This window comes from Electrophorus electricus, chromosome 4 (genome assembly GCF_041902795.1).
Source record: "Electrophorus electricus isolate QZ-2024a chromosome 4, ASM4190279v1, whole genome shotgun sequence".
NCBI classification, from domain to species: Eukaryota; Metazoa; Chordata; class Actinopteri; order Gymnotiformes; family Gymnotidae; genus Electrophorus; species Electrophorus electricus.
In genome coordinates this window covers 35506617-35533730 of record NC_137500.1, presented here as the reverse complement: position 1 = coordinate 35533730, position 27114 = coordinate 35506617, and the positions used below count along the sequence as shown (strand labels likewise).

The 27114-nt window shown below is 49.5% G+C and overlaps 1 protein-coding gene across 8 annotated transcripts in view; it reads left to right on the top strand.

Moving 5' to 3' along the window:
• raph1a (Ras association (RalGDS/AF-6) and pleckstrin homology domains 1a) overlaps nucleotides 1–27114 on the top strand; it is a 49682-nt gene that overhangs the window by 13514 nt on the left and 9054 nt on the right. For 2 of the 8 annotated variants that reach the window (XM_035535528.2, XM_035535530.2), the window contains 7 exons: nucleotides 79–147; nucleotides 14385–14504; nucleotides 15017–15119; nucleotides 15437–16077; nucleotides 16912–16986; nucleotides 21356–21433; nucleotides 23579–23738. In XM_035535528.2, coding sequence (XP_035391421.2) covers nucleotides 14385–14504; nucleotides 15017–15119; nucleotides 15437–16077; nucleotides 16912–16986; nucleotides 21356–21433; nucleotides 23579–23738 — 1177 coding nt within the window. In that variant the 5' untranslated portion in view covers nucleotides 79–147. Of the gene's footprint in view, nucleotides 1–78; nucleotides 148–3857; nucleotides 3981–7224; nucleotides 7247–13204; nucleotides 13610–14384; nucleotides 14505–15016; nucleotides 15120–15436; nucleotides 16078–16911; nucleotides 16987–21355; nucleotides 21434–23578; nucleotides 23739–27114 lie in introns of those variants that run through there. The other 6 variants (XM_035535526.2, XM_035535540.2, XM_081713510.1 and 3 more) reach the window with 5 other exon arrangements.

The following is a 27114-nucleotide window of genomic DNA, read 5'->3' as shown; positions in this document are numbered from 1 at the left end:
TCAGCCTGTGAGCACATTAAAGGCATGAGTTATTGCACGCTGAATTAATTGCCGTCTTTTGTATTATTTTTTTGACAGAGTGATTGAGGGCACATTTTCATTCCAGAGTCGCGGCCAGCTTGGATCAGGAGCAGAGCTCAACCAAAGGTAAGTGCTTCACAGGTTCAGCAAATCCCAGCTTGCACTCTTTTTATTGCTTTTTTTTTCAGTATCCTTGAGAATTGTATCGTCATTTCTTGGCTCTCGAATCCTTTCCTGTGACTTAAAAGAAGGTGGAAGAATTGGCTGGTAGGCTGATGAAGTTCTCTGAAGTGCTCTCTCAGACGTCTGGGGTTTTACCTGCCATAAACAGTTCATTATATATTTTTCAACATTTCTATACAGAGCAATGATGGTGTTGAGAAGAGCATAATGTGCGGGAGGCAGAGCAGACCATTTTAAAATCAGCCTCTATTGGACAAGCCGAACAAAATATGGACTAACACAGGCTGAAGGCAGGGAGTCCACAGCATGCTTTCTGTTGAGTCAGGCTGAAGGTTCCATGTGAAATGAAGCTACGTGAGAGTCGTCCAGGGCGTTCTGCACACTTTCCCCTCCGGGAGCCTCTGATCTCGCTGAATTACAACCCCACGTGTCTGCTGGCTTGCTGTCACAGCACAAGGGCCGTAGATTCCATCAGTTGCATTATTAGCCCCCACGGTTATTAACCCCGTCCTGTCCTGCTGAGAGGAGCCCTCAGTGTGCCCCCACCCCCCGCTGAGGGGGCTGAAGCTGCTTACTCCAGCTCGGAGGCAACGAGAGGGGACGTGGCGGAGGTGGATGTTGGGCTTGTCTGGGTGCCGCTACAGCACGAGCCTGACGACAGGCTCACCGCTTTCCTGGAACAGTAATTAAGAGGTTGTTTTTTTTTCCCCTTCCAGTATAAGCAGGGGAAGGGTCACAGTTGCTGTGGGAGAAGGGTCAGTGTTGGGGTGTGGGAGAAGGGTCAGTGTTGGGGTGTGGGAGAAGGGTCAGTGTTGGGGTGTGGGAGAAGGGTCAGTGTTGGGGTGTGGGAGAAGGGTCAGTGTTGGTATGTGAGAGAAGGGTCAGTGTTGGTATGTGGGAAGGGTCAGTGTTGGTATGTGGGAGAAGGGTCAGTGTTGGGGTGTGGGGGAAGGGTCAGTGTTGGGGTGTGGGGGAAGGGTTGGTGTGTGGGGGAAGGGTTGGTGTGTGGGAAGGGGTAGCGTTGGTGTGGGGGAAGGGTCAGTGTTGGGGTGTGGGAAGGGGTAGCGTTGGTGTGGGGGAAGGGTCAATGTTGGTATAGGAGAAGGGTCAGTGTTGGTATGTGGGAGAAGGGTCAGTGTTGGGGTGTGGGGGAAGGGTCAGTGTTGGTGTGTGGGGGAAGGGTTGGTGTGTGGGGGAAGGGTTGGTGTGTGGGGGAAGGGTTGGTGTGTGGGAAGGGGTAGCGTTGGTGTGGGGGAAGGGTCAGTGTTGGTATGTGGGAGAAGGGTCAGTGTTGGGGTGTGGGGGAAGGGTCAGTGTTGGTGTGTGGGGGAAGGGTTGGTGTGTGGGGGAAGGGTTGGTGTGTGGGAAGGGGTAGCGTTGGTGTGGGGGAAGGGTCAGTGTTGGTGTGTGGGGGAAGGGTCAATGTTGGTGTGTGGGGGAAGGGTCAATGTTGGTGTAGGGGAAGGGTCAGTGTTGGTATGTGGAGGAAGGGACTGTGTTGGGGTGGGAGAAGGGACTGTGTTGGGGTGGGAGAAGGGTTTGTGTAGGTGCTATGTTCGGGATGTAAGCAGGTCTCCTGCTTGTCTGAGGATACATTTGTACAACACTGTTTTGTGGGAAATGTATTTTTGAAGTTGTTTTGCTTTAAGTTTAAGATTGCTGGCAAAGTTGAACTTGAAAGATGTGCGATAGAGGGACACTGAGAACAGTAAAGCATGCCTTTAGCTGATAACATTATAAAAGTGATAAATCTGTTGTTGGTTTATAGGAAGAAAAAAAAAAGTTTTTTAACTCTCTAATTTCAGGACTCTGTAACGTCATTGGGTTGGCTAATGACGCATCTTATTGGAGCCAGTGTCTGCAGCCTTAGCCAAACGGAAGTGTTTGAGTTCTTCAGCACCTGCCTGCAGAAGTTCAAGCTCCCTCTGGGTGTCTCTGCAGACGCGTCGGGTTTCTAATTGCCCTCGTCCCGATAGGAGAAGAATGTGCCGCTCTTTCGCAGTAGCAATTATCATGCCACCGTGCCCTGCTCTTGGCTCCCTGGAGTTCAGCTGCTGACTGGCTCTGATGCGACCCGGCCGCCGTGCGAACCCTGGGTCTCTGGGCCCCGCCGATGTCGACTTTCTTCCTTTCAGGAAACAGAGAGCCTGCCAGCCTCCGAGTTGTGTGGCTCTGTGGACGTCCGCATAGCCTGGGCCAGTTGGCATGGCGACAGAGTGTCTGTCTGCGGAGTGGTTTGGTGCAGAGGGTGTTATGACTACGTTGCTTCTATACATATATCTACTACATAACTTCTCATTCTAGGCCCCGCTTCTACTGATGGTAGAGAAGACCTCTCAGCTCATTAGTCATGATCCATTCCAATTTGTAGCCTTTAAAGAGCAATTTCCCCTTTTTGTGTTTTGAGGCGCATGTCAATTCTTGCTCGTTTAAGAAGCAAAATGGCTGCCACTGCAACTCAGAATTCCCAGAGATAAGGAACGCGTGAATGGTGACAGGAAATGAAGGAGTGGTGCTTGTGTTCTCTGGGTAATGTTGGTAAGGGAGGACTGCCAAGTGCATTTAGCCTGTTGTGCACTCCTTCTCTCCCCCCCCGTTCCCGCGTCCCAATGATTGAAAGCTTCTTGCGTCACTCCTCATGTATGAATTCCCTTTTCTGCACCGCTCGATCTTATTGCGCCGCATAAAAGTGCGGTGCCCTTGGTGCGTACGGGAACGGTTTTGGAGGACCGGCGTGCCGACCTACGTGCTGGCGGCCTTGTTTGCACACACTCGGGTCGTACCGCTTTTCTCGCACGACGTTATAAATTTGTGCACAAGGCCGGGTTCCTTCCTCAAAGACCGTCACAGAGGGAATAACTCATGCCGTCGATTTACCGTGTGATGCGTTATGTCAGTGTGCATGGGCGCCATGCAGATATGGCTCTCCTGCTGTGTGCGAAAGTAGCACCAGCTGTGCTGGTCTATGCAAAATTTTCACGTTAGAATAAGGGACAGGGTGGGGCATTGAAATTACATGAAATATTCCTGCGTCCACGGATCGAGTGTTTGTGAGCAGTGTTACCTCATTTTCCCCAGGGCCTTATGCCAGACGGTATCCCCCCTTTTTTGACTTCACCTTCACTCCAGCTGAGGTGCGACCATTAGAGGATTAGCCCAGTTTTATATTTCAAGACCATCAGTTTTGATCTCAAGGTCACTGACTGCTCTGTGGTAGAGTGAACAGCGGCAGGGTGTTTCCACAAGTCCCACGCAGTTTATTATTCACATTAGGGCTTGTGTTGTTGTGTTGGTTCTCGCATTAATTAGTGTTTATAGCGTTAGTAGCCTAAGAGTCCATAGAGTCTTAACCTGGACTTTCCTTTCCTTTGTGAAGTCCATGGGGGCATGTGAAGTTTGAGAGGTTCCTAAAATATTTACAGGTTTTTTGTGGTTTTTAAAAAAAAAAATTTGAGTTTACATTTTTACTGAAAGTAGATTTGAAAGCCTGGAACCGTTGTAGAAATATGCAGTTGCTAGGACGATGTACCCTGTTTACACACTGTTTCGGTTATGAAATGTCTTGGTCTGTGTTTAACTTGGACTATTTGCCGCAGACTACAACCTGCGCTGAAACTGGAAAACGTGCTCTGCTCCTCCCTGTGCGTTGCCAGGTTGGACCAAATCGATTTTTAGCCGTGAGGAGCATACCGGAGCGGTTGTCCTGTCTAGCCGGAGGCGCTGCATCTGACGGCCAGCACATCAGGCTATGATCCAGAGGACGAGAACCACGTTCCGTGTGTGAGGCAGTCCCAACATGGGCATCGTACACTTCTGGTTGTGCCACACAATAAGGACAAAACCTCACACTGCAATTATACTGCATCATGTTTTGATTGTGATTTACCATGCAAAACATCACACACTAGTAAACTATTGGTGTGAAATTTTGATATTAGCCTGCATTATGTATATCAAATTTGTTTCCATTCATTGGGATCAGAAACCGACAGAATGTCTGGGATGTGCGCAGCACGGGGTTTTCTGATTTGGTAGAGGTTGTATTATTTCCAGATAAGCTGCCATATCAGTATCACGACAACCAGTATCCGGTTACAACCATCAACGATATATTGTGCAGCCTTTTCATGTAGCTTAAGAAGTGCCCACGGTGTCCTCTGCACCTTTTCTATGCTGTGAGCAAATCGCAGATGGACTTTCTAAAGCAGGTTTATCAGCTCTCATCCACTCCTTATATGGGACCCAAGTTATGTGCTTCCCGAGCATCACTGCACTCAGAACGTGGGTTCCTTTGGCGGCCTGGTCGCATGCTGCTGCCATGTGGCCACCCTCCCTCAGCTGCTCTGATTGGCAGAGCCGCACGTGAATCCTCTCTCCCATTGGAGGGGCTCGGCGGCATGCGTGCTGCTTATTTACAACGCTTAGCTGTGCGTGAACACGGACATCAGTCTTGCCGTCTTCCATCTGTCGGGCAACGCCAGGCGCCCTCGGCTTCCGTTCTGTCCTTCCTTCCCACTGCCCGTTTTCTCCACTTAATGTCTCTGTTGGTTTCGTATATGATCGCACTGCCTGTCTGTGTGATGGACTCCTGATGCCTGATTTATGGAGTGCATTTTCCCTTTTTTGAGAAAACCGGTTTTCCCTCTGCCCTCCTCTCATGAGGCCCGTGCTCTGCCGCTCCACGGAGCCAAACACATGACAGACAGGAGGCAACTGGCTGGAATGCTTGGAGGAACGTCTGCTCCGGTGTTAAACTGGCTGGAATGTTTGGAGGAGTCACAGCTCCGGTATTAAACTGGGTGGCTGGGAAGCAGCTGCCGACTGGGCCGCAGTGCGTCCTCGAACCAGGATCCGTAGATTTCCATGATTATTATTCATCGTCTTGGGTAGAAGATGGTGTGGGAAAGGGCCCTGTTGTGTTTTAAACCATGGTCAGGGTCGACGGCTGCAGCTGGAACTTTCCCTGGGCCTGTACCATATATCAGTTTATGACTGTTTAATGGTGTCTGTGCCCTGTTTGTGCTTTTCACTGTTCTGCTTAGTGCTTACAAAATATTTAGGTGTAATATCATAGCAGTGCCTGCATACCACATTACACCGTATTGATGTCTAGTTGGCTTGTGTGGCGTAGTGAGGTACCAAATACTTTTCTACACAAGTTCATTCTAATTTGAACGCCACTAATATTGCAGTTAAACATAGTTTGATTTAATTTTGGCAGAAAGGTGTAAGCGTGCATTCAGCCCCTCTAATGCCCACATCTGTATGTCCTCTATTACCTGTTGTCACACAGTTGTGCTTAACATAATCATTTGGGTTTTATCATTTCAGTGCCATACAGCTCATTCCAAAGTCTTGTACAGTGAAAGGTCTTGAAATTGCAGTGTGAATGCGGATATGGTCTGATGATAGGCTAATCTCTGGAGATTTAACACAGCTCCTGGCTCTGAGTGAATGGATTGTAATTTCACATAACCTGTAAAATCAGCATCATAGACCTCCATCCTGCAATATGAGAAATAAGAAAATGGCATTTTCTTGTCATGTGTTCTTTTTTGCTCAGAGCCACACTTTTACCAGACCAGATGTCCATTGTCCTAAACCTTACAGCTCTGCATTGAATTAACTATCACATTGACAATAGAATAAACTGGAATCCTGTGGGAAGTAGGACATGTTTGAGTGATAACACTGTAGATTTAAAATCTCACTCCTTAAAGGGATGGTATTCCTACCAGTTGATGCTGTGAGTCTTGTATGTGCAACTGCCAGCAAATGGACACCAATGTGCAGTTTGTCCTCAACACCTCATTCTTCCACCATCTTGGAGCCTAAATCAGACGTTATTGACAGGCTTTGGCTGTTGGACATCAAATATCTGCTATGTGAATCACTGTAAAGAGGTCTTTTATTATTACCGTGTGTCTGTGTGTGTTTGTGTGTGTGTGTGTGTGTGTGTGTGTGTGTGTGTGTGCGTGTGCGTAAGAGCTAGACTACAATCCTGTCCATCACCACATGCATTCAACCCCAAAGCTACACTGAATGGGTCTTTGTTTATGGAAGGAGGTGATTTATAAATAGAAGGCAGCAACAGAAAGGCAAGTCTTCCTGAATAAATACACACTGTACTATTAACATCCAGGCTTATTTTAGCACAGGATGCAGTGTTGTGACGCATCTGGAAAACCGAGGTGACATCAGGTGTGGAGAGAGTGACGACCGTGCGGAAGAATGGTGCCACTCGTAAGCCGAGGGTTGTAGCGCTATTCTGAGCGGCTGAAATCCTCGAGCTCAGGAGCTCGATTTGCAAAGTCGGCATCTGGACTGGGTAGTTTGCATACGGTTTTCTTTTTTTCAATGCACGGCAGCAAACCTGAGGTTCACGGTTCAAGGATTCCTGTGCTATAACGTCTATAGGTCAGCAACATAGACCGGGACCGGGTCTGTAGCCTGTGAATGCTTTTCCCTCTTATCAAAGGCAGACTCAGTAGGGCTTTGTTTTGGCCTGCGTCTGTGCTCCATGGTCACGTCTGAGGACAGCCTGTCTGGAGGTGACGAGCAGTGCTTCCGCCCTGCCAACGCCGAACGCTCGCCCAAGACAATGTGACTGCATTCTACCGAATAGCTCTTAATAGCTTTTAAAGAGAAAGAGCCTGCATCCATTTTGGAGAAGTGAAAACATTTTGATCATGGTGAACAGAATTTAAAAAAGGTTTCCTGAGGACAGGATTTAAAAGTTTTTGAAAGATTGTTTTTCATGGCTATGAGGGCCGTCTTCCTTGTTAGTGTAGGAGTGGAGTAAGAGCCTTAGACCCCCCCCCCCCCATGTGTTTTCTGCGTTCCCTAGCAGTTTCTTCTTCTGTGCCAGAGCTATGTTTGAGCCCATGCACTGAGAGAGCGCTGGAAACAGGGCCCGGCTCGTACCGCTGGAAAAATGAACATTGAGTGGAGATCTTGCGGATTCCGTTGGAGTTATCCATGTGGCACTCTCCTTATTCCTCGGCCTCGGGTGACTTGGGGTGCCACCAGGACCCCAAAACAGGTGGCATTATGTGTACATTCCCTGAATTTCTAGCCGTTCCGGGTCTTGTTGTTATCAGACAAGTGAAAAACCTTATTTTCTAACAGACCAATAACAAAAACAAACGCGCACGCGAAAAAAGCACCGACGGTGGGGGTTGTAATAAATGATTCTAAAATCTAATTGCATGGGCGTGTTTGATCGTTATCCTTCATCGCTCTGGTCCATGTGGTCGTGCTGCTGCTGGTCGGGGGACCTGACGCTCCGAGCTGTCCGAGTGGGACGGCGTTCCGGACGGAGTCCTGTTGCTGCCCTCCGCTGTCATCTTCTTTTCGAGTTTTGAGCTCGAAATATCTTTACACGAAAGGAAAAGGTTTTACTGAATATTTTATTTCTTGTTGATGTTGGAGGTTTAAAAAAAAAGCTGCTGTCGACAGTTTTGCGGTTTAGAATAATTGAGACGTGGTATAATTGTTGCTGTTTTGAACATTTATGAGACTTTGTATAATAAATAAGAAAATAAGCCCCCTAACAGAAAGCGTGTGTTCTGTGACTCCCTTGACCATTTTCAGGCGTTTCACAGGATTGTGGTGAATTTGATGAATCATAACTTTCGCATGATCCAACAAATGTAAATAACCTTTGTCAAAATAATGTTGGCAAGTCTCAATCCCATGACATCATATGATTATTACGATATTTTGCATCCCACAACTGCAATTTGTACCTATGCTTGTTCTCTAGTCGAAATGTCTGCAATAATGATTCCATTTTTTCCCCAAATTTTTAACTCCCGTTTCTGGTTTGTTTTTCTCCAGTATCACAATGTGACACCCCCTCATCAGCTCTGTTCTATACTGCTGCATCACTAGACCGGCACTCCCAGGCCTTAGAAAGCCATGAATGCTCATACTCTGTTTAAGGCCTCTGCACTGTAGAGTTGTGGGGCAAAACCTGGTACGTTAGCTCTGTACAGCAGGGCACGGCTGTCTCAATGCTGGGACAGATGTTTAACACAGCACCGCGTGCTGGGCGGAAACATGGTACACGGGGGAGTCCCTCAAACCGCTGCGGGTCACGAAGAAGCGTGTGAACAGAAACCGACAGGAGGGAGACGAGACCTTCAGCCGCTCTCAGCTGCTGCCGCGGTTCCACGCTCGTCCCTGGAGGCGACAGGTCAACTGCTGGAATGCGGTACAGGACCTCTGGAGTGAGGTGACAAACGGGAACATGCGGCCACGTTGAAAACGCATTTAGGGGCGGGACGGAGGCCCCGTCCGGCTTCCGTACCGACTGCTGCTGGGAAGTACATCTCACAGGGGAGGGGATTGGCTGGCCCGCTTGTTTGATGGCATGCACGGCGTCTTCCAGCGCAGACGTTCAAGCTGGCCCGTGCCGGGCTTTTTCTTTTTATCCTCCCGTTTTGAAGCGTCCATCTTTCAACATGGCACCCAGTCACATACAAACCATCCTTTTTCCATTAAAGAAAAATACTCACTACTATATTGAATACCTACTGCCTGCTGTTCTCCACTGAGGCTCCTCAGCGTAGTAATGATGACGAAAGATTATGTCATTCCCTGCATGCTGGGAACAGGCCCTGCGGTTGCTCCCATACGCCCAAGCGTGGTAGGAACCAGCAGCGGCCCCGCGCCTCCATGATCCCGTCGCGCCCTCGTCACGCGAAAGCGCGTACGGCCTCGCCGACGTCCTGTTCTCCTGCAGCTCTCCGGGCTTCTCGTTATGGGTTGCTGGCACGGAAACGGATAATGCAAGAAGACTCCCGCCGCCCCTGCGAGCTTCCTGGTGTTGAAAAGGGGACTGACTGGGGTTCTGGAAGCCCCGAACGACCACCCCGGTGACAAACCGCCCCCCTTGACTTTCCACACAGACCTGCGGGACACACAAAGCAAGCGAAGACCGACCTGGCTGACTGCCTGGCCGGCCGTCCCTGCTGCGCGCCGCAGTTGTTGGAGCGGTTCCTTTCATCTTCTTGGTGCTGCTGACTGAAATGATGGAGGGATTGTGCGTTTTACGAGCACTGCGTTGGCCCGGCCCGCAGCGCCGGTCCCTCACTCGTCTGCACTCTCGCTCACGGTTAGCGGGGTGCAGGTCGGCTCTTGTCTTGTTTTGTTAGTTTTGACTGTTTTGCAATGAACGTGGAGACGCACATTCTTGGGAAAATAAAAAAACCAATGGCTAATGAACAACGTTTCTGAGCCTCCTGCAGTAAAGCGCGGTTGGAAGGCGCCCCAGTCGTCTGTCTCATGTGGGTGCGACGCGTGTGAAGAGTCACATCCCGCTACCCCTGGGCGTGAGAGGAAGACGGAGGGGAACGTACGCTGAGCACACGTGTGCTGGGAGGAAAAACTCCCACAGGCTCCCAGAGGCTCGTCCCAGTCCTCAAGAACACATGTTTGAAGACCAGGTCTCCTCTTTCCCTATTTTTGCTCCTCTGTTGTGGCCACCATGTACCATGTGTGCATGAGCGAGCATGTGTGCGCACGTGCACGCGCGCATGTTTTTCCTGTCCTCCTCCTCACATCTGGAATACTGGATTCGTGAGCTGGAGTCTCTTGGTTCCTTTCCATTCTTTCCTATAGCAGCTGAGGCCAGCGAGTTACTGCTGAGAACATCACTGCGTTTGGTTTTCTCTTTGAAAAGAAAAGGGCAGAAAAGAGGATCTGGATCTAATTTGCAGTCTTTCTCACTTCCTGTCTGTGTCTCCCCCGATCCATCTCTCTCCCTGTCTCCATCACTTTGTGCGTGTGTGTGTGTGTGTGTGTGTGTGTGTGTGTGTGTGTGTGTGTGTGTGTGTGTGTGTGTGTGTGTGTTTCCACCACAACTTGGCTGGAACGTAATCCATGTGAGTACCTTATTGTGGTATTGTATAGTGTTAGTCACCCATTAGCATTCACCACAAACAAAATATTTAAGGCCATCCCCCATCATGGCCGCCGCGCTATTTGGTGGAGGGCGAGTGGTCTTTAGCGTGCCGCCTTTTTCGACAGGCTCATCTTTGTGCAGAAGAACAACAGGCTTCAACAACCCCCACAACTTTGGCAGGCCAGGCAGGCGAACGGGCCGTCCTGCTTGTGCTGAAGTGACTGGGTCAGAGCCAGCGCTGGGTCTTGGCTAGCTCCGCGCCCATGCAGCTCACCACTGTACAGAAGACCTTGGTTTAGCCATATCACTGCTCTCTGCTGTTCCTTTTCTTTCTGCTGTGTGTACAATTGGCGTTAATCAGTAATCTTAATCAAAACGCCACACCGGAGTTTCGGGAACAGGGCCGTGTACCTTTTCTAAAGAGCCCAGCCTGATTGGAGCACAGTACAGGAGTCAGCATTCATGCTTAGTGGGACAGGTTTTTGGAGTGGCAGAGTTGTGGACTAGCCCACTGGGGAAGGGCCTTGCTCCCAGAATTTCGTAGATGCTGGACTCTGGTATGGAAGAGTGATGTGCGTGAGGAAGGACTGCACAGACCTTTGCTATACGACAGAGTTTTGCTGAGAGGAGCACGCAACTCACACACACACACACACACACACACACACATGTTTTTTGTGTTATGTTTAGGCTGTCGCATGTGCAGCTGGAGGAATGTCTGTGGGTCATAACCCACTTCAAAGCTGCCACGTCTCCATTTTTAGCATCTTGCAGAGAGTACATGGGACTCTGAGTGCGTGTGAATCGGCTGATGGGCTACAGGCTGGAGAGGCTGATGGGCTGCTGATGCCTGGAGCCTTTCCTGTTGGGCTGGGGCCGTTCCTGTTGGGCTGGGGCCGTTCCTATTGGGCTGGAGCCGTTCCTAATGGGCTGGAGCCATTCCTATTGGGCTGAGGCCGTTCCTATTGGGCTGGAACCATTCCTATTGGGCTGGAGCCATTCCTATTGGGCTGGAGCCATTCCTATTGGGCTGGGGCCTTTACTGCAAGACTCCGGCAGTTCAGCTACCGTTTTTTATTTCCTCTCTACGCTCCTGACGCCGGTTCACTCGCGCCCTGGCGTCCCTGCCGAATTTAGGATGAGCATAAAGCGAGCTCTACAGGGACAGGGCGCATGGCGCAGTCATGTGACCAGGACAGAACGAGCAGAGACGTCCAGAGACTCGTCCTGTTAAGCCCGACCTCTGACCCTGAGCTCAGGCACAATGGTACTGTTCTCCACTTCGGAGCTGCACCAAGATGCCTGCATGCCAGCGTGAAGCTGAGGTCTGAGGCTGTTCTCAGAGGCTGTACACCCACGAGCAGCACTTTGGACTGACATTTTGTACAGTGCAATGGGTAATCCTGTATATATTGTTAAAAAGGTGCAATTAACTACCTTTTAATGTGTACTTCAAAGATACTTTCATGTATTTGTTCATATTTAATGTGTTTATTTATTCATTTATTTTGAGCCTTGGCCTTTTTGCTCATTAACAGAGGATGTGTTACGTAATGCACAAAGCCATGAGGGAGAAGGAGGAATCCATTACATCCTGTCCATTTCCTGTTCACATTAGACGGTCCTCCTACACATTACGCGCACTCGCACACGCACACATCCTCTAAACGGCTCTCATGACATACTCCCAGTTTTAAGTTTTAGGACGTTGCGAGGCCTGCTTCTCCAGCTGGTTTTCTGTAAGCATTTTAAAACCTTAAAGCCCTTTGCTTCATTTCCACAGCACAGAGACATGCGTGATATAAATGTCCAGTGCTGTGTCCTGACATTCCCCCCCCCTCGACTGTGTGTGCTGTATTACCGAACAAGTTATGTTCGTAAACCTTTTCCCCAAACGAGGCGAAACAAAGCTCTCGCTCTGCCCAGAGGAGGACGGGACGGCGGGGATGACGTTGACCACAGTGTGCAGCAGGCTGAAGGCATCGCTCCAGCCTTTGATCACACGTGCCGTCTCGCTGCACAGCTGCCGGCCTGAGCGGGCTTGTCCCCGCGTGTGACAGCACGTCGCCCTGTAGGTTCGCTTGTTTACTTTGTCCCTGCACCCTTCCTCTGCTGTCTCACCTCAGAGACATGTGGAGCACAGCTACGTGCACCTTACGTGCACTGTATTGAGCAGCATATATCACACGGTCTCTGTATACCCGTGACCGTGCTGTTGCTAGCGTCTCGTACCACCAGGTGAGCCACGGTTCAGCTTCCAGCTGCATGGGCCAAAACGTCAGAAATGTCTTTTCTTTAATCTGCATGGGACAGCTGATCCGATATCAGCCTTCCTACTGCAGGTCTGACGCTTCCTGCAGGCCTTGGGTTGGGATTTGCTGGAGGAGCGTAAGTGATCTTCCCCCTGTCACTTCTAAACTGGATTGCCAGGGTGACCCCCCAACCCCCCCCCCCCCCCCCCCACACACACACACACACCTTTCCGCTGTCCTGTGCTAACCAGACTCCAGGCCTCATCCCATCGAATTCGGGCGCTGCTGCCAAGGCGAACCCCGAGGTCCGTAATCAAACCTTTGAGAAGGCTGGTGAGTATGGACCCAGGTCACGGCTCCGCGAGAGGTTGTCTTACACACATATACACACACTCACACCCATTCCTGCTGGTCTAGTCTGTGTCAGCAGGGAGTGTTGAAGCAAACTCCTTTTTTGGCCTGTGGATTGGAGTGTGGGTCTGGGCGGGTGCGTGCATCTTTGTGTGTATGTGTGTGCATGGGTCTAAATGTGAGTACTGGTGTGTGTGTGTGTGTGTGTGTGTGGGTCTGTGGGTTTGAGCTTGAGTGAGTGTGTGTGTGTGTCACGCAGGGAGCATCCCACGCCCCAAGCTTGCCAATTCAGGCCCAAATCACAGAGCAGCTAACCACAGGGAGCTAATTGTAGCGCTGCTGCCTGCAAGGCTTCTCTTTAATTCCCTTCCTGTTCTCTCTCTCACTCTCCCTCGCTTGCTCAGCTGCGCGCTCTCTCTCTCTCCCCCCCACACACACATCAGAAGCAAGAGCAGAAGGCAGCCAGGCTGACCAACACGGAATGGTGAACACGGATTCCACTCTCAGCCATGTAGCACCAAGACTTCAAAACTAGGATTTACAGTTTATATTTGGGAATCTGGAACACAATCCCTGCGTGTTGGTTACATGCTGTTTTAAAATATAGACTTTCGCTTTCAGTGGGTCACTGGCCACTTGTGGAGTTCGTAGAGCGGTTCTCTTCCTGGGAAGGCGTGGTTTGCGGTGCTGAACTCCTTTCATGATTTCATAGACCTCCGTGCCGCGGGCTCCCCTGCCAGCTGCTCCTCACCTGGCCACAGCGAGACCTGACTAAAACGATGCGGTCCCTGGGTCTTCAACTGTGTGCGACTGGGTGGTCCAAAGTGCCCGTGTGGTTTAATTGTTGGTAATCTGTCGTACGTTTATGGTTTAATTGATAGTAGTCTCTTGTCCGGTGAGTCTTTGCGTACAGTAAAGATGGAATGCTGAGGGCTGTTTGTTTTGAATACTGGGACGCGTGACTGTTCCGTTTGCGTGTGGATGTGAGCTGATGTGGCAGAAGAGTTATGGCTCTGTTTATTGTGACAGCGTCTCCACTCCGTTTATGACTGGAGTCGCTGATGTTCAAACCTGCTGCTCTTTTCCTCGAGTAGAGCATGTTGTTTTTTCTCTCCAAGCGCATGCACGCACACACGCGGGCTACGTCTGTTTACCCTAGCTGTTTATACTACAGTCATTTCTCTCGTCATTTAATAAATCAGTCACGCTTTTGACACAGTCTTCAAAGACTTTTCAGATGTTAAATAATCAGTCTGAAATTGAGATGGTGTCAAGAGTCATATCATGGTGTGATGAGCAGTGTTGGATCTTCTTCTGTGCTCATTAGTTCTGCCCAGGGGGCTTGACTTAAAAAAACAAACACTAGGGGGCAGTGTACTACTGCCAGTTAGTCAAGCTACAAACAGTACATGTTCAGTAAGGCAAAAATATTATTGGTAAATAGGTACTCTTGTGTTTGTATGGCATAAAGCACAATGTGTTCTGATCCACACCTACCCCCCCCCCCCCCCCAAAAAAACAAAAAAAAAAAACAAAACCAAAAACAAATCTTCAGTTGTCATAAACAGCTAGTTGCAGCTAACAGCTGACGTCTTTAACCTGGAGCTGATATGATATGTGCGTCCAGTCTAGTGGCTGGTCTTAATCTCTCTGGCATGGCTGTGTTTCAGATGGAGCAGCTTTCTGATGACGAGCTGGACCATGCCGCTGAGGAAGACAGTGATAAGGAGGACCAGGACCTGGACAAAATGTTTGGAGCATGGCTCGGGGAGCTGGACAAGCTGACGAAGGTGTGTGTGGGTGTGTGTGTGGGTGTGTGTGTGTGTGTGTGTGTGTGTGGGTGTGTGTGTGGGTGTGTGTGTGGGTGGGTGTGTGGGTGGGTGTGTGGGTGGGTGTGTGTGTGGGTGCGTGCGTGCGTGTGTGTGTGTGTGTGTGTTTTGATTTTTAATGATGCCATAGTTATTCTTGAGCATATGATCCAAAAAAAGTGAAACTGGCTTTTAGTGACACACTGTACCTGTCAGTCACTCCCACTGGCGTAGCCTGAAGGGCTTGTGAGGTTCTCTCAGTCCTGCCTCAACAGGGAGGATGTGTACATCTAGCACCTCTGTGTTTATTTCTAATAAATTAGTATCTCTGCTTCTTTCTATATTAACCTGTTCATAGAAGTCATGAGCCTTAAAAAAAAATTGGTAAATTTAGTGACATGCTAAAATAAAGTGACAGTGTGTGTGTTAGTGTAGACTAAAATGTGTGTGTGTGTGTGTGTGTGTGTGTATGTTTGTGTATGTGTTTTTTGTAGAGTCTGGATGATGGAAAGCCAGAGAAAGTGCAAAAAGCACCTCTTAGGCAGGAGACAAACATGGCCAACTTCTCCTACCGCTTCTCCATATACAACATCAACGGTCAGTCTACATCACACACACACACACACACACACACACACTCGGGTAAACTTCAGTGTGGCAGTGTGGCAGTGTACTATATACTGCTGCATATTCTATTCTCACGTTCTGTCCCACAGCCCAAGTGCTGTATGAATACACGGCGCCCAAACACAGAGCTCCAGCACTGTATGAGCCCTCTAGAGGAGAGGGCCTCACACACACGTCGCACTCACTGCAGGGCTCAGTAGCAGGCGCAGCACACACCGTTCAGGCGAATGCCCCAGATGGTGACGGTCAGTAATGCAGGGTTTGTCTGCCCCCGCCCCGCCCCACAGAGGCTCTGAACCAGGGGGAGGCCGTGGACCTGGAGGCCCTGATGGCAGACCTGTGCTCCATCGAGCAGGAGCTGAGCACCATCGGCAAACCCAGCGGTGCCTCCGCCCGCCTCAGCCTGCCCGGCGAGGCAAAGGTGCGGCAGAAGCCACCGGCCGGCCGCAGCCACGGCGTGAAGCAAGCGGGCGGAGCGGGCGGAGCGGGCGGAGGGGGCGGTGGGGGCGGAGGCAGTAGCGGCAGCAGCGGCGGCAGCAGCACCCGCGTCTCGCCGGCCTCCACCGTGCGGGCGGGCGGAGGCCACAGCCGCCCAGCGCTTGCCTCCAACTTCTCGCTGGACGACATCACGGCGCAGCTGGAGCGCGCCTCGCAGACCATGGACGAGGCGGCGCAGCAGGGCACGGCCCCGCCCACCGCAGGGGCCTCCGCCCCCGGCCCCTCCTCCGCCGCTGCTGTGCGGAGGCCCGCCCACCAGCACCACCGCCGCACGGGGTCAGTGGGGACGGTCATCGAGCACGAGGCGCTCTCCTTCGTCCACTCGTCCCGCTCGAGCATCAACTCGGCCTCCGCGTCCAGCGTGGACTCGCTGGACATGGAGAAGGCCAGTAGGCCGGAGCAGGATGGACAGCACGAGCCAGTCGCAGAGGTAACCTTCCCCATCCCTTCCTCATCGGACTAGGGGCCACACCCAGATCAGCAGGTTTCTTTCAGCCCATTAGGAAGTTACAGAGATGTAAATTAGGGAGTGCGTGTGCGTGCCTGCGTGTGCGCAGAAAGGCTGTTTCCAGCAAAGCTGCCTTCTCCTCCACAGCCTTCATGTCCTTATATCCACACACGCTTGGCCACAGCACAGAGGGCTGTCGTCAGGCTTTTGTGTTGGGGAGTTGTTTGTATTTAGGTTGTAATTTGACCTTGATATTTAATCTGTAACCGCTGAGCTCAGTTGCAGTGCCTCTCTGTCCACACACTCTCAGTGACGTGAACTAGAGCATGCAGTTCAGGGGCTGATAGGAGCACGGCCCAATAGGCTGGGCGGCAGATGTGTGCAAAATTCGGATCGTTTGTGTGTGTGTGTGTGTGTGTGTGTGTGTGTGTGTGTGTGTGCGCGTGAGCGACTCTCTGCAGACTCCCAGTGACAGATTATGCAGTTTGTATATGAGGGTGTGTGTGTGTGTGTATGTGTGAGTGTGTGTTTATAGAGAGGGAGAGATTGTAGGCTTGGTAAATGACCGAAAATGTATTTGCAGGAGACAAGCTTTCTACCTTAAGATATGTAAAATTCAGTCTCTCTAGGTCTGAAGACGAGCAGATGTCTTATGAAATGATTTTCATTGTTAAAATCCTGTATAATGATGATGCACCTGTGTTCACCTGCTTACATTGTCTATGCTTTCACAGATTTCCTGTGTTTTCACTGACCACCAAGGCACTGATGTCCCCTGTCTCTCTCTCTCTCTCTCTCTCTCCCTCCTGCTCAAAGCACTCGTATCTGGACAGGGAGACTTCTCTGATTCTGAAAAACATTGCAGGAAAGCCTTCTCACTTGCTGACAAAGGTGACGCCTTTGATCTCCCTCTCTGCCTGCATGCTGTCCTGGCCTTTCTAACCTCACCCCCCCCCAAAAAAAAAAAAAACACCATTACCCATGTGTCCCTGCTTCCCTGCTTGCTGTTATCCTGATGCAAAGTGGTATAGACGGGAGGTGGTTGCCCGAACTTGATCCCTCCGTGCCGCTGCTTAATTTCCTGCTGTGTTTGCCGGCGTTAACCTTTTTCAGTTTGATCTCGATCGGATCCCTGGTCTAGCCGGTGACTCGTGCAGTTTTAAGCAGCAAATGTTTGACAAGCCTGGATGTGCATGAGGTTTGTCAAATTTTGCGTCCTAGCCAAGCTTGTGGCTCCCCATAAAAGCCTGTATTGGATACATTGTGATTGTACTGGTCTGACCTGGAATTGTCCTGCTTGTAGACATCACAAAGTGGTCATGTTGGTGGTCATAGCGCTAGACACAGCGACAGCCTCGGTCATCATCACCTCGTGCTGGGCCAGACCATTGTGCAGCTCACAGCGCGATATCCACCTCCTAAAACCGGGGGGGGGGGGGTCCCAGCGGCGGGGTGTCCGGAGTGCACGGGGGCGTGTGCACGGGGCTGGTGTCGTCTAGCACCACGACTGCTTGCTCGACGCTGATGTGCAAAGCATGCATGTGCATGCGTCAGCAGTAATGCTCCAGGCTCCCTGAGCCACTAATGCAAAGCACAGCTGATTAAAACCAGGACTGAACGTCGCTCCGCCTGTTGTTTCCACTCGAGGTTGCTTTACATAAATAAATCAGACTGAGGGATTGTCATGAGGGTTTGAACAAGTTTGAAAAATGTTCATCAAAAGAAGGTGATCCCACCCTCCTCCCCCCATTCCCGGGGCATGTTAGTATTTTAGAGCCATATTGTTGGTATTCGTTAATTCAGCCATGTTTTCGATGATGCTGTTTTATGTTATTTTGGTTCAGTTAATAGAAAATGTGCGTCCCATCAGGTCATTCCCTCTTCATCTCCTGCTCCGGTAGGCGGAGCGCCCGCCTCGCAGGCAGTGTTTCTGTGTGGGTGGACAGCAGCGGAGCACTGACCACCTCACAGTCCTCACATGTCACCTTCAGGCTATTTAGCACAGCCATGAGATTTCTTTCTTTCCCAGCTTCTGTATTTATGGCTGTATTTCTAGTTTATTTACGTATTTTTGTCCTTTATGCTGTTTGGGTGGGGGAACACATCTACCATGTGAAACTTTTGGGTAAATGTGTGCCCCTGCTGAGCAATGGGCTTGTGGCAGAGTGTAAAAGTGGGAAGTGCCCACCTCTGGTCCCCAATGGGGAGGAACAGTTGGGTCCCCAGAGGCACAGAACTGGGCCTGTTACGGTAATGAGTCTGGGAGCACGGTCGTGCTTACCGATCGTCGTGGTGCACTCCGCTGACTTTGCAGCCTGGGCTTGTTTGTGTCAGTCTTCCCGGATCAAGACATCTGATTTAGGACCAGCCCGCTGTTCACAGCCTAATGCCTTTCACCACACACAGGCAGGGTGGGTCTGCTTCCTGATCAGCCCTGCTGCGAGGCTCGCTGCCTAGTGCTGACTGTCCACGTCTGCCTGATCTACTTGCTCTTAGGCTGTCAGTAGGCTGTCAAGTGAAATGATCAGAGCCACTGGCTTGGGGTGAAGTGTGTGTGTGTGTGTGTGTGTGTGTGTGTCTGTGTGTGTGTGTCTGGGGGGGGGTCTCTGTGTCTGTGTGTGTGAGTGTGCGTGTCTCTGATTTGTTGGCATTTGTTACTTGGTATTTTCTCTAGGAGCTCCTCTGAAGTGGCCCAGGTGCTCCTAAGTGAACACAGCCCCCTGTGGGTTAAGTGTGGTTGTTTGTGGGCTGGGTCTTGCCCGAAGGGGAATTAACCACGAGCGTTAGCCCGGCTTTAGTGGGGTGTGGTTAGCCGCGCTCAGGCCAACAGGAGGTACAGGCTGAGCTCTGCTAATCCTGTGTAATTCCATCACACAGCCTTCCCTGTGCATCTTTCCACTCTGCCCACCACAGGAAGCCCGCCGGCCTGGCAGAGGTCACCTACTGGCCAGATGCCTCACGATCACAGATGAAAAATGGACTTGACTGGTTTGCTTGCGGTTGTCATTACAGCCTGTTCAGTAAAGCCACAGGTGCCAGTTTGTGAGAGACACAGGGGCGAGATCCCCTCGTTGGAACCGGGAAACCTTCCGTTTGGGCATTCTTCTGCCACTTATATCCTCATGGTCCAGGGCAGCTCATGTCTCGCGCTGCGCCAGCCAGCACATGCCCTAGGATGACTCCTAAACACACGCCCAGCTTCACCACAGCATGGATGTGTGCTGTCAGGCGAGAGGTCAAATCAAAGCATGTCACTGATGTTTTAATCAGATGATTGATGAGTGCATTCCTCTTCTGTGCTACTCTGCTGGTTTGTGACCAGCTGTTCAGTTCGGTTATTGCCCCCTCCCTCCAATTTCCACCCTCTTTCCTGGGATTGATTTTTGATATGTGACTTTTTTTGTTCGTAAAGGATATCCTCAGAACACACTGCTTTCACAAATAACATTTGTTAGGGCATGCATCAGAGCATGCATCAGGGCATGCATCAGGGCATGCATCAGAGCATGCGTCAGAGCATGCGTCAGGGCATGCGTCAGGGCATGCGTCAGGGCATGCATCAGGGCATGCGTCAGGGCATGCGTCAGGGCATGCGTCAGAGCATGCGTCAGGGCATGCATCAGAGCATGCGTCAGGGCATGCGTCAGGGCATGCGTCAGGGCATGCGTCAGAGCATGCGTCAGGGCATGCATCAGAGCATGCATCAGGGCATGCATCAGGGCATGCATCAGAGCATGCGTCAGGGCATGCGTCAGGGCATGCGTCAGGGCATGCGTCAGGGCATGTGTCAGGGCATGCGTCAGGGCATGCATCAGGGCATGCATCAGAGCATGCGTCAGGGCATGCATCAGAGCATGCGTCAGGGCATGCGTCAGGGCATGCGTCAGGGCATGCGTCAGGGCATGCGTCATTCCCCATTCCTAAACCCATGTCACAGTGATCTCGCTGATGGCTTCGTGTGCCAGTTATTGCAGCACGGTACATGGAAATGTTTGCCCCATTTCTACGCTCATAATCTGCACGCATCGGGGTCCTGTGTGTGTGTGTGTGTGTGTGTGTGTGTGTGTGTCTGTGTGTGTGTATAACACACAGCACACACGGTGGAGGAAGCTATCTATCTGTCTATCTGTCTATCTGTCTATCTGTCTATCTGTCTGTCTGTCTGTCTGTCTGTCTGTCTGTCTGTCTGTCTGTCTGTCCGCCTATCTGTCCGTCTATCTATGTTATTGGTTAAAATGTGGAGCGTGTGGTTAATGCTATCTCTTTGTCTTGATATTGAGCTGAATGAGCTCTCCAGAGGCTAGCCCTGTGTGGGTGCGTCCCCTGTGTGGGTGCGTCCCCTGATGAGACACGCGTGGCTGGGCACCACAGGGTGTGGAGGATAAAGCTTCTCAAGCTGGCGTGGCTCCAGCTGCCGGAAGGAAACACATACACACAAACACATTCATGCACACAGAAGGGAAAGGGAGGTCATTTTGATTGGGTCATCCAGAGAAAATTAAGCGGGCTCAGCTGTGGCGTGCCTCCAACAGAAAAGGGGACGGCTCCGTACGAGGCAGAGAGGAAGGACCTGATTACCTGCCAGGCCCGCCTTTCCAGCCAGCTCTCCTGTGCCTGTCGGGGCTGCCGCCGTTGTTTGTGGAAAGGATTCCCTGCTCTCTGTGGTCTGAGACTTCCCTCCTTCTGACCGGGAAGTGGCGTCGGCACCGGACCGCTCTGGGCCAGAGCTCTGCTCGTTTCCGCAGCTGTTCCGCTCGTCCTGGGCTGAGGGAGGACAAGGAGGTGGACTGCTCTTCCTGTTTGGACATCCACCACTTCAAGGGGAATTCCTATCTTTCGGCATGTAGTACTGAAGTTCGGCAGCTTCCTGTCGTCTCAGAAGGAAGAAAGTGCAGTTGGGCTTTGGAGAGGACCTCCAGATGTAAAACCCAAGGATTCTGACCAACTTGCGTATGATGAGGGCACCAAAAAAACGCTTACCAGTTTATTTTGTTTGTTAATGCCACGTGGTCTTTAGCCTTGAACGGGTTCTCTTTGGGTGCCACACGTCAGAGACACTGCCTGCCTTGTTAAACCTGTAGTCACTATGGCTTCTTGCTGGAGAAGTCAGGTATAGTAATAATGTAAGGGAGACATGAGGATATGAGGACATTATGATTATGTACTGTACTCAAATAATTGTAATTTTATATATATATATATATATGTGTGTGTGTGTGTGTGTGTGTGTGTGTGTGTGTGTGTGTGTGTGTGTGTGTAGGAGGAGCAGGCTGCCAAACTTAAAGCAGAGAAAATCCGAGTTGCCCTGGAGAAGATTAAGGAGGCACAGGTTAAAAAGGTGAGAGCTTCTCTGGAACAGGATACAGTATTGAATACATGCATGTACTTATACGCTGACTATATGTAGTATGTACCGTCAGCCTAGTGACATCTGACAGCCAAAGCGTCTTGCCTTCTAAACACGTTGTTTTCTAGTAGGAATATCCCCTTTTACCCTGAATTCTCCTCTTGGACAAATGCTGCATAAGAAAAGCAGAACTAATGCCCACTGCAGCGCATTAACTGTGTCGAACAGAACACACTAAACCAAACACATATGCTTTATTTAGCAGTTATTGGGTTTGTGTGGTGTATTAAAAGGTTTAGTGTAAGCACAGGCTACTGGTGTGTGCCTTACAACAGCACAGCAGATGTGAGTTGGACAAGGTGTGTGTTTGCACATAACTCTTAAGCAGCATTAATGTGCACTGGCTGCAGGTGTGTGTGTATGTATGTATGTATGTATGTGTGTGTGTGTGTGTGTTTGTGTGCGTGTGTGTGTGTGTGTGTGTGTGTGTTTGTGTGCATGCATGCATGTGCGTGCGTGCAGGTCAGTTGCCCAGACACATTGTGTGTTCTTTTCTGTGTTAGGTGAAATGTGCACATTGACTCTGTCGCACTCTCAACCAACGCGTCCAGAAATCTCCCTCAGAGAGGCATCTCTGTAAAACGGACATTAAAGTCCCCCTAATGCAGTCACGCTCGCTGGGAGTGCGGCAGTAACTGCCAGCCGGCCCACGGGTGCCTGGGAACCCACTGAGTGGCTGTGTGCCGCGTGACTTCACACATTACCGAGACGCTCCTCTACCAGCGCAGCTCTTAACTGCTGTTACAGGAGCCGACTGGCAAGCTATAGAGTAAAGTGCATGAAATCTAGTCTGTTAAAAGTATTAAGACTGTCATCTTTGATCATCTTGCTTCGAAGCATTTATTAGTACCTCGTGTTTTTGCAGGGAGTAAAACATAGTGTCGGATAAAAATGGGTTTAAAAAGGAAATGATCCTGCATGTAAGGCTACAAAACAGTGCGGGTGCAGAGGCTGTGGGAACGTCCATTGTGCGGTAGGAAGAGGACCCTGTAATCCCTCCAATGCCATGCCAAGATTGAGATGTGTCCATTCAGCCGTGGGGTGTGTGTTGTCAGCCTCTGGATCGAGTGGTCAGTTACCAGCCTAGCCTGACATGATTTCCTTACCCAAACCAAAATGGGTTTAGTTCATTCCACAAGCTCATCACGATCCCATAGAGAATCCGTCTGAAGGAAAAAATTATTTCAAGACCTGTATGTATAGTGTGGTATTTAATGAATTCTTTCATCTTTGTATGTGGGTTGTACTAATCCTTCATTATTCTACCTGAGTGCTTTCTGTGTGTGTGTGTGTGTGTGTGTGTGTGTGTGTGTGTGTGTGTGTGTGTGTGAGAGAGAGAGACTCATAATCCTGTACTTGTAATGAACGTGTGTGTGTATGATTGGAATGTTGGAGAGTTGTTTGTGTGTGTGTGTGTGTGTGTGAGTGAGAGAGAGAGACTCTTAATCCTGTACTTGTAATGATCGTGTGTGTGTGTATGATGGGAATGTTGGAGAGTCGTGTGTGTGTGTGTGTGTGAGAGAGAGAGAGAGAGAGAGAAAGATTCTTAATCCTGTACTTGTAATGATCGTGTGTGTGTATGATTGGAATGTTGGACAGTCGTGTGTGTGTGTGTGTGAGAGAGAGAGAGAGAGACTCTTAATCCTGTACTTGTAATAATCGTGTGTGTGTGTATGATGGGAATGTTGGAGAGTGACTGGTTCAAGTACTGTTGAATTTTGTTCTGTGTTTAGTAAAGTGAATTGGAAAGCTTGGGTCCATCAGTGAAGCGTTCTCCATGCTCAGCAGACAAGACTGACCCTGGATGTTGGTCTGTTCACCGCTATCATAGGTCAACATTTGAGACTCGGAGAAGGGGAAAGAAATTGTTTGTTGAGATGGAAAATGTAGTTTGTTTCTCTGGACTGAAGTGGAATGGATAATCCTAAGTAATGTTTTCATGCATCAGTATTAGCAAGGTTCAAATCTAGCTTTGGCCAGAACTTCAATATGGAGTTAAATAATGAATAAACTATAATGACCAGGGTGACACGACACAAAAACATGATTTAATGTTCCTGTTTCTGTCCCAATCAGCTGGTGATCCGGGTGCACCTTTCTGACGAGAGCTCTAAAACCATGATGGTGGACGAGAGGCAGACGGTGCGTCAGGTGCTGGACAGCCTGCTGGACAAATCCCACTGCGGCTACAGCCTGGACTGGTCTCTGGTGGAGATAATCAGTGAACTACAGATGGGTAAGCTCTCTCTCTCTCTCTCTCTCTCTCTCTCTCTCCCCCCCCCCCCCCCCTTTTGTCAACACATCACCATCCTCCCATTGTCCATATTCTTCAGAAACATGGTACATGGACCAGATTTTGAATTCCCAGTGAAGTTCAGCATCGGGTCGAGTGCCTTTCTGAAGCACCTATGGCATCCAGCACAGTCATAGATGCCATGGGGAGAGGGAGAGCAGTTTCATTTCATGGAGTGCTGATGTATCAGTGGGAGGATGAGGGGGTCATCGGAGGTCACTGTCTAATGACTGGACATGTCCAAGAGTTATGTAAGGATTGGACTTCAAAGAAAACAATTTTATATGGCCTGTATTAAATATGACTGGATGAGTTGAGGGATTTGGCTAGCGATCAGCTGACTGGTTTTCTGCTACATAGTTTCTCTTTCTTTATCTCTCTCATTTCTTTCTCTCTTTCTGTCCCTTCCTGTCTCCCTGTGTCCCGTTCCCGCTCTCTGATGACTGCAGTGTGACTAATGTGTATGCGTGCGTGTATGTGTGATCACTCCACACCCACGTGCAGGTCAGAGTGTGTGTGTGCTCGTGTCTGCCCTGCATGTGGGTCTGGAGCGATCAAGCGCGTGACCTTAACCTGCATCTTCAGGGCACATGCTGAACACACCCAGTTGGGCCTGTTAGGGCAGAAAGAAGAGAGAACTGATTGAGAGAACAGAGGAGACTGTGGTAGCAGCAGTCATAAAGGCTCTGACAGACCGTGATTCTGCCCCTTTCAGATTCTCACTAGATCGCACTCTATTTATACATGAGAGAGTGAGCAGAGGACTTTGCTTAGACGTCAGTGAGAACCAAAATAGAACAAGACCAAGTAATATGTAATAAATAAAACTATATATAAATTTATTTTGGTTCTCAATGACATAAACATCTAAACATTATTTTTCCTATGCAAGCGGTTTTTGAATCTCAAAAATAGATGTTGTTCTGTCTGGTTATTATCAGCCTCACCTGGTCACCAGCTCTCTCACTGCTCAGCCAGTGGCCACCTGGTCACCAGCTCTCTCACTGGTCACCAGCTCTCTCACTGGTCACCAGCTCTCTCACTGCTCAGCCAGTGGCCACCTGGTCACCAGCTCTCTCACTGGTCACCAGCTCTCACTGGTCACCAGCTCTCTCACTGGTCAGCCTGTGGCCTGAGCTTCTTACTCCTTCTCTTGCCGTTTCTCTTTTGTTGTGGGTGTTTCAAGTGAAGCAGTTTTGTTTTCTTTGTTTTCTACTCCATGAAGTGATGAAAGGTTTTAATTCCTGCACTAGGGACTGGAGTGTAGGGATTGATGATTCCTCAGGTTTTGAAGCACATAAGGGATTGATTGCAGTAACCCTTTAGATTATGGGTTTTACCCCTTTCATTTTCTCATGGTAGTCAGCTTCATCACAGCAGAATTACATTTCAAATGACCATATTGAAGGGATTATTTGGTCATGGGATTTCTAGTGAATTAAACCTCTTTGTGACTCTAAGACTTTTGTAATTCATTTGTTTGTTAGTTTTTTTAAGGGAGTCAGTTCAAAGTATGTTATATAATGTATCTAATATAAAAGCCACAAGGAGTGGGTTTGGGTATGTGGGTTTGTAGGGTTCTATGGTAAGACAGTACTTTTGCTCTTGGTCTGAAATTAAGAGGAGCGCATAGAACAATCTGTGAGCACAAACTTTAATATGAGATTTTTCCCCACTTTACTACACCTATCAGTCAGAGGATAATGATGTTTAATTCAAGAATCAAGACTTTTATTTGTCACATGTGCAATTGTAGCCGGTACAAAAGTAGTGAAATGTAAGGTAGCTGCTCCAATGTCTGAGAGGTAGATACATATAAACATTTTTGCACGTACAGCTATATATATATATAATATATATAATATATTGTGTGTGTGTGTGTGTGTATTTATCAGTGCTAGCGATGAAGAGGAAAAAAGCTTGAGAACACTATAAATAACTAACAGAAAGCACAGTCTAAATGGAGCAGTCACAAGCAATGGCATCTGGGGGCTCTCACGCCATCCTGAAACATCTAATTCACTTAAGAATTAACTAAAGATCTAAAGATACTTTACAGTTAACATTCACAATGTACTTTTACTTACGGTTTGTTTAAATTGTGTGATGCAGCTGAATCTGCTGTCAGGACAGCTTGATCTGCAAGTGATTCTGCATTACTTTTGCGGCTCTGTCATGTCTTTTGGGTGGTCAGACACTAGAGGGCGCCAGTGAGAGGATCCGAGGATACTCGGCCATGAAAGCAGCATATAATGTACTAGTATATCAAAGAAAACGTAAAACATCTCTGCTGCCTGGCTGCTGGCGCCCTGCTTCTTAAACCCACGTGGAGAGAGAATGTTATAATTCGTCGTGTTTAGACGTTTCACCCTCATTGAGGACCCTATCGCGGGCATCCTCTGGTTTTTTTTCAGACACGTTTTGATATAACACGAACTGCACAGGCTTCTCATAAACCGGCTCTGATAACCAGGTATTTAGCTGTTACTGGACATGCGCGGACGGAGTTCCTCATCACGCCCTGTCAAAATGGCACCGTCCCATTATTCCCACTTCCATGCATCACGGAACACGTTTTTATTCCCGCTTAATGAATGCTTTATACTGTAGTCTATATAGGTAAACACCTCTTGTGGCACGCGTGCTCCCACATTTTGAAAAAGGAGGAAATGCGGGTGTGTAGAACCCTCTCGTGCGCGTGTGCGTGCATAAGCTGTCCAGCACTGCAACGAGACTGGGGAACTGTGCATGCGTGTGTGCACGCGCCTGCACATAAAAAGCTTAAACAGCGCTCAGACAAGAACAGTGTGTGTGCGTGCGTGCGTGCAAGATATCGAGCACTGCAGTTGGACAGGGGGACAGAGTGCCTGCAGAGCTGTAACTCACAGTAATGTTCCTGCCAGATTCCCTGCAGACCTGGGGATGTCCTGCGTGGACGCCCAGCCTCGCTCTAATCAACATCCAGAGAGAGTGACTTCTGATGACTTTGAGAGCGCATATGGAATTTTGATTCAGATGTTTTGGGTGAAAGATATGTAAGGACTAGTTTGACAACCGCTGACTCATAGTAATGTATATTTCCCTGTGATGTGTCTTGCAAATGCTTGATTATATTTCTATACTGTATTCAGCTAGGTTGGTTTTTTTGCACTGTACTCAGCACATTTTATTGTTTACATTTACAGCATTTAGCTGACGCTTATTTAGGTTGCAACTTACAGTTATGATTGAATACAACTTGAGAGACTGAGGGGTAAGGGCCTTTCTCCAGGGCCCAACAGTGGCAGCTTGGCATGGCTTGAACTGGCACCCTTCTAAG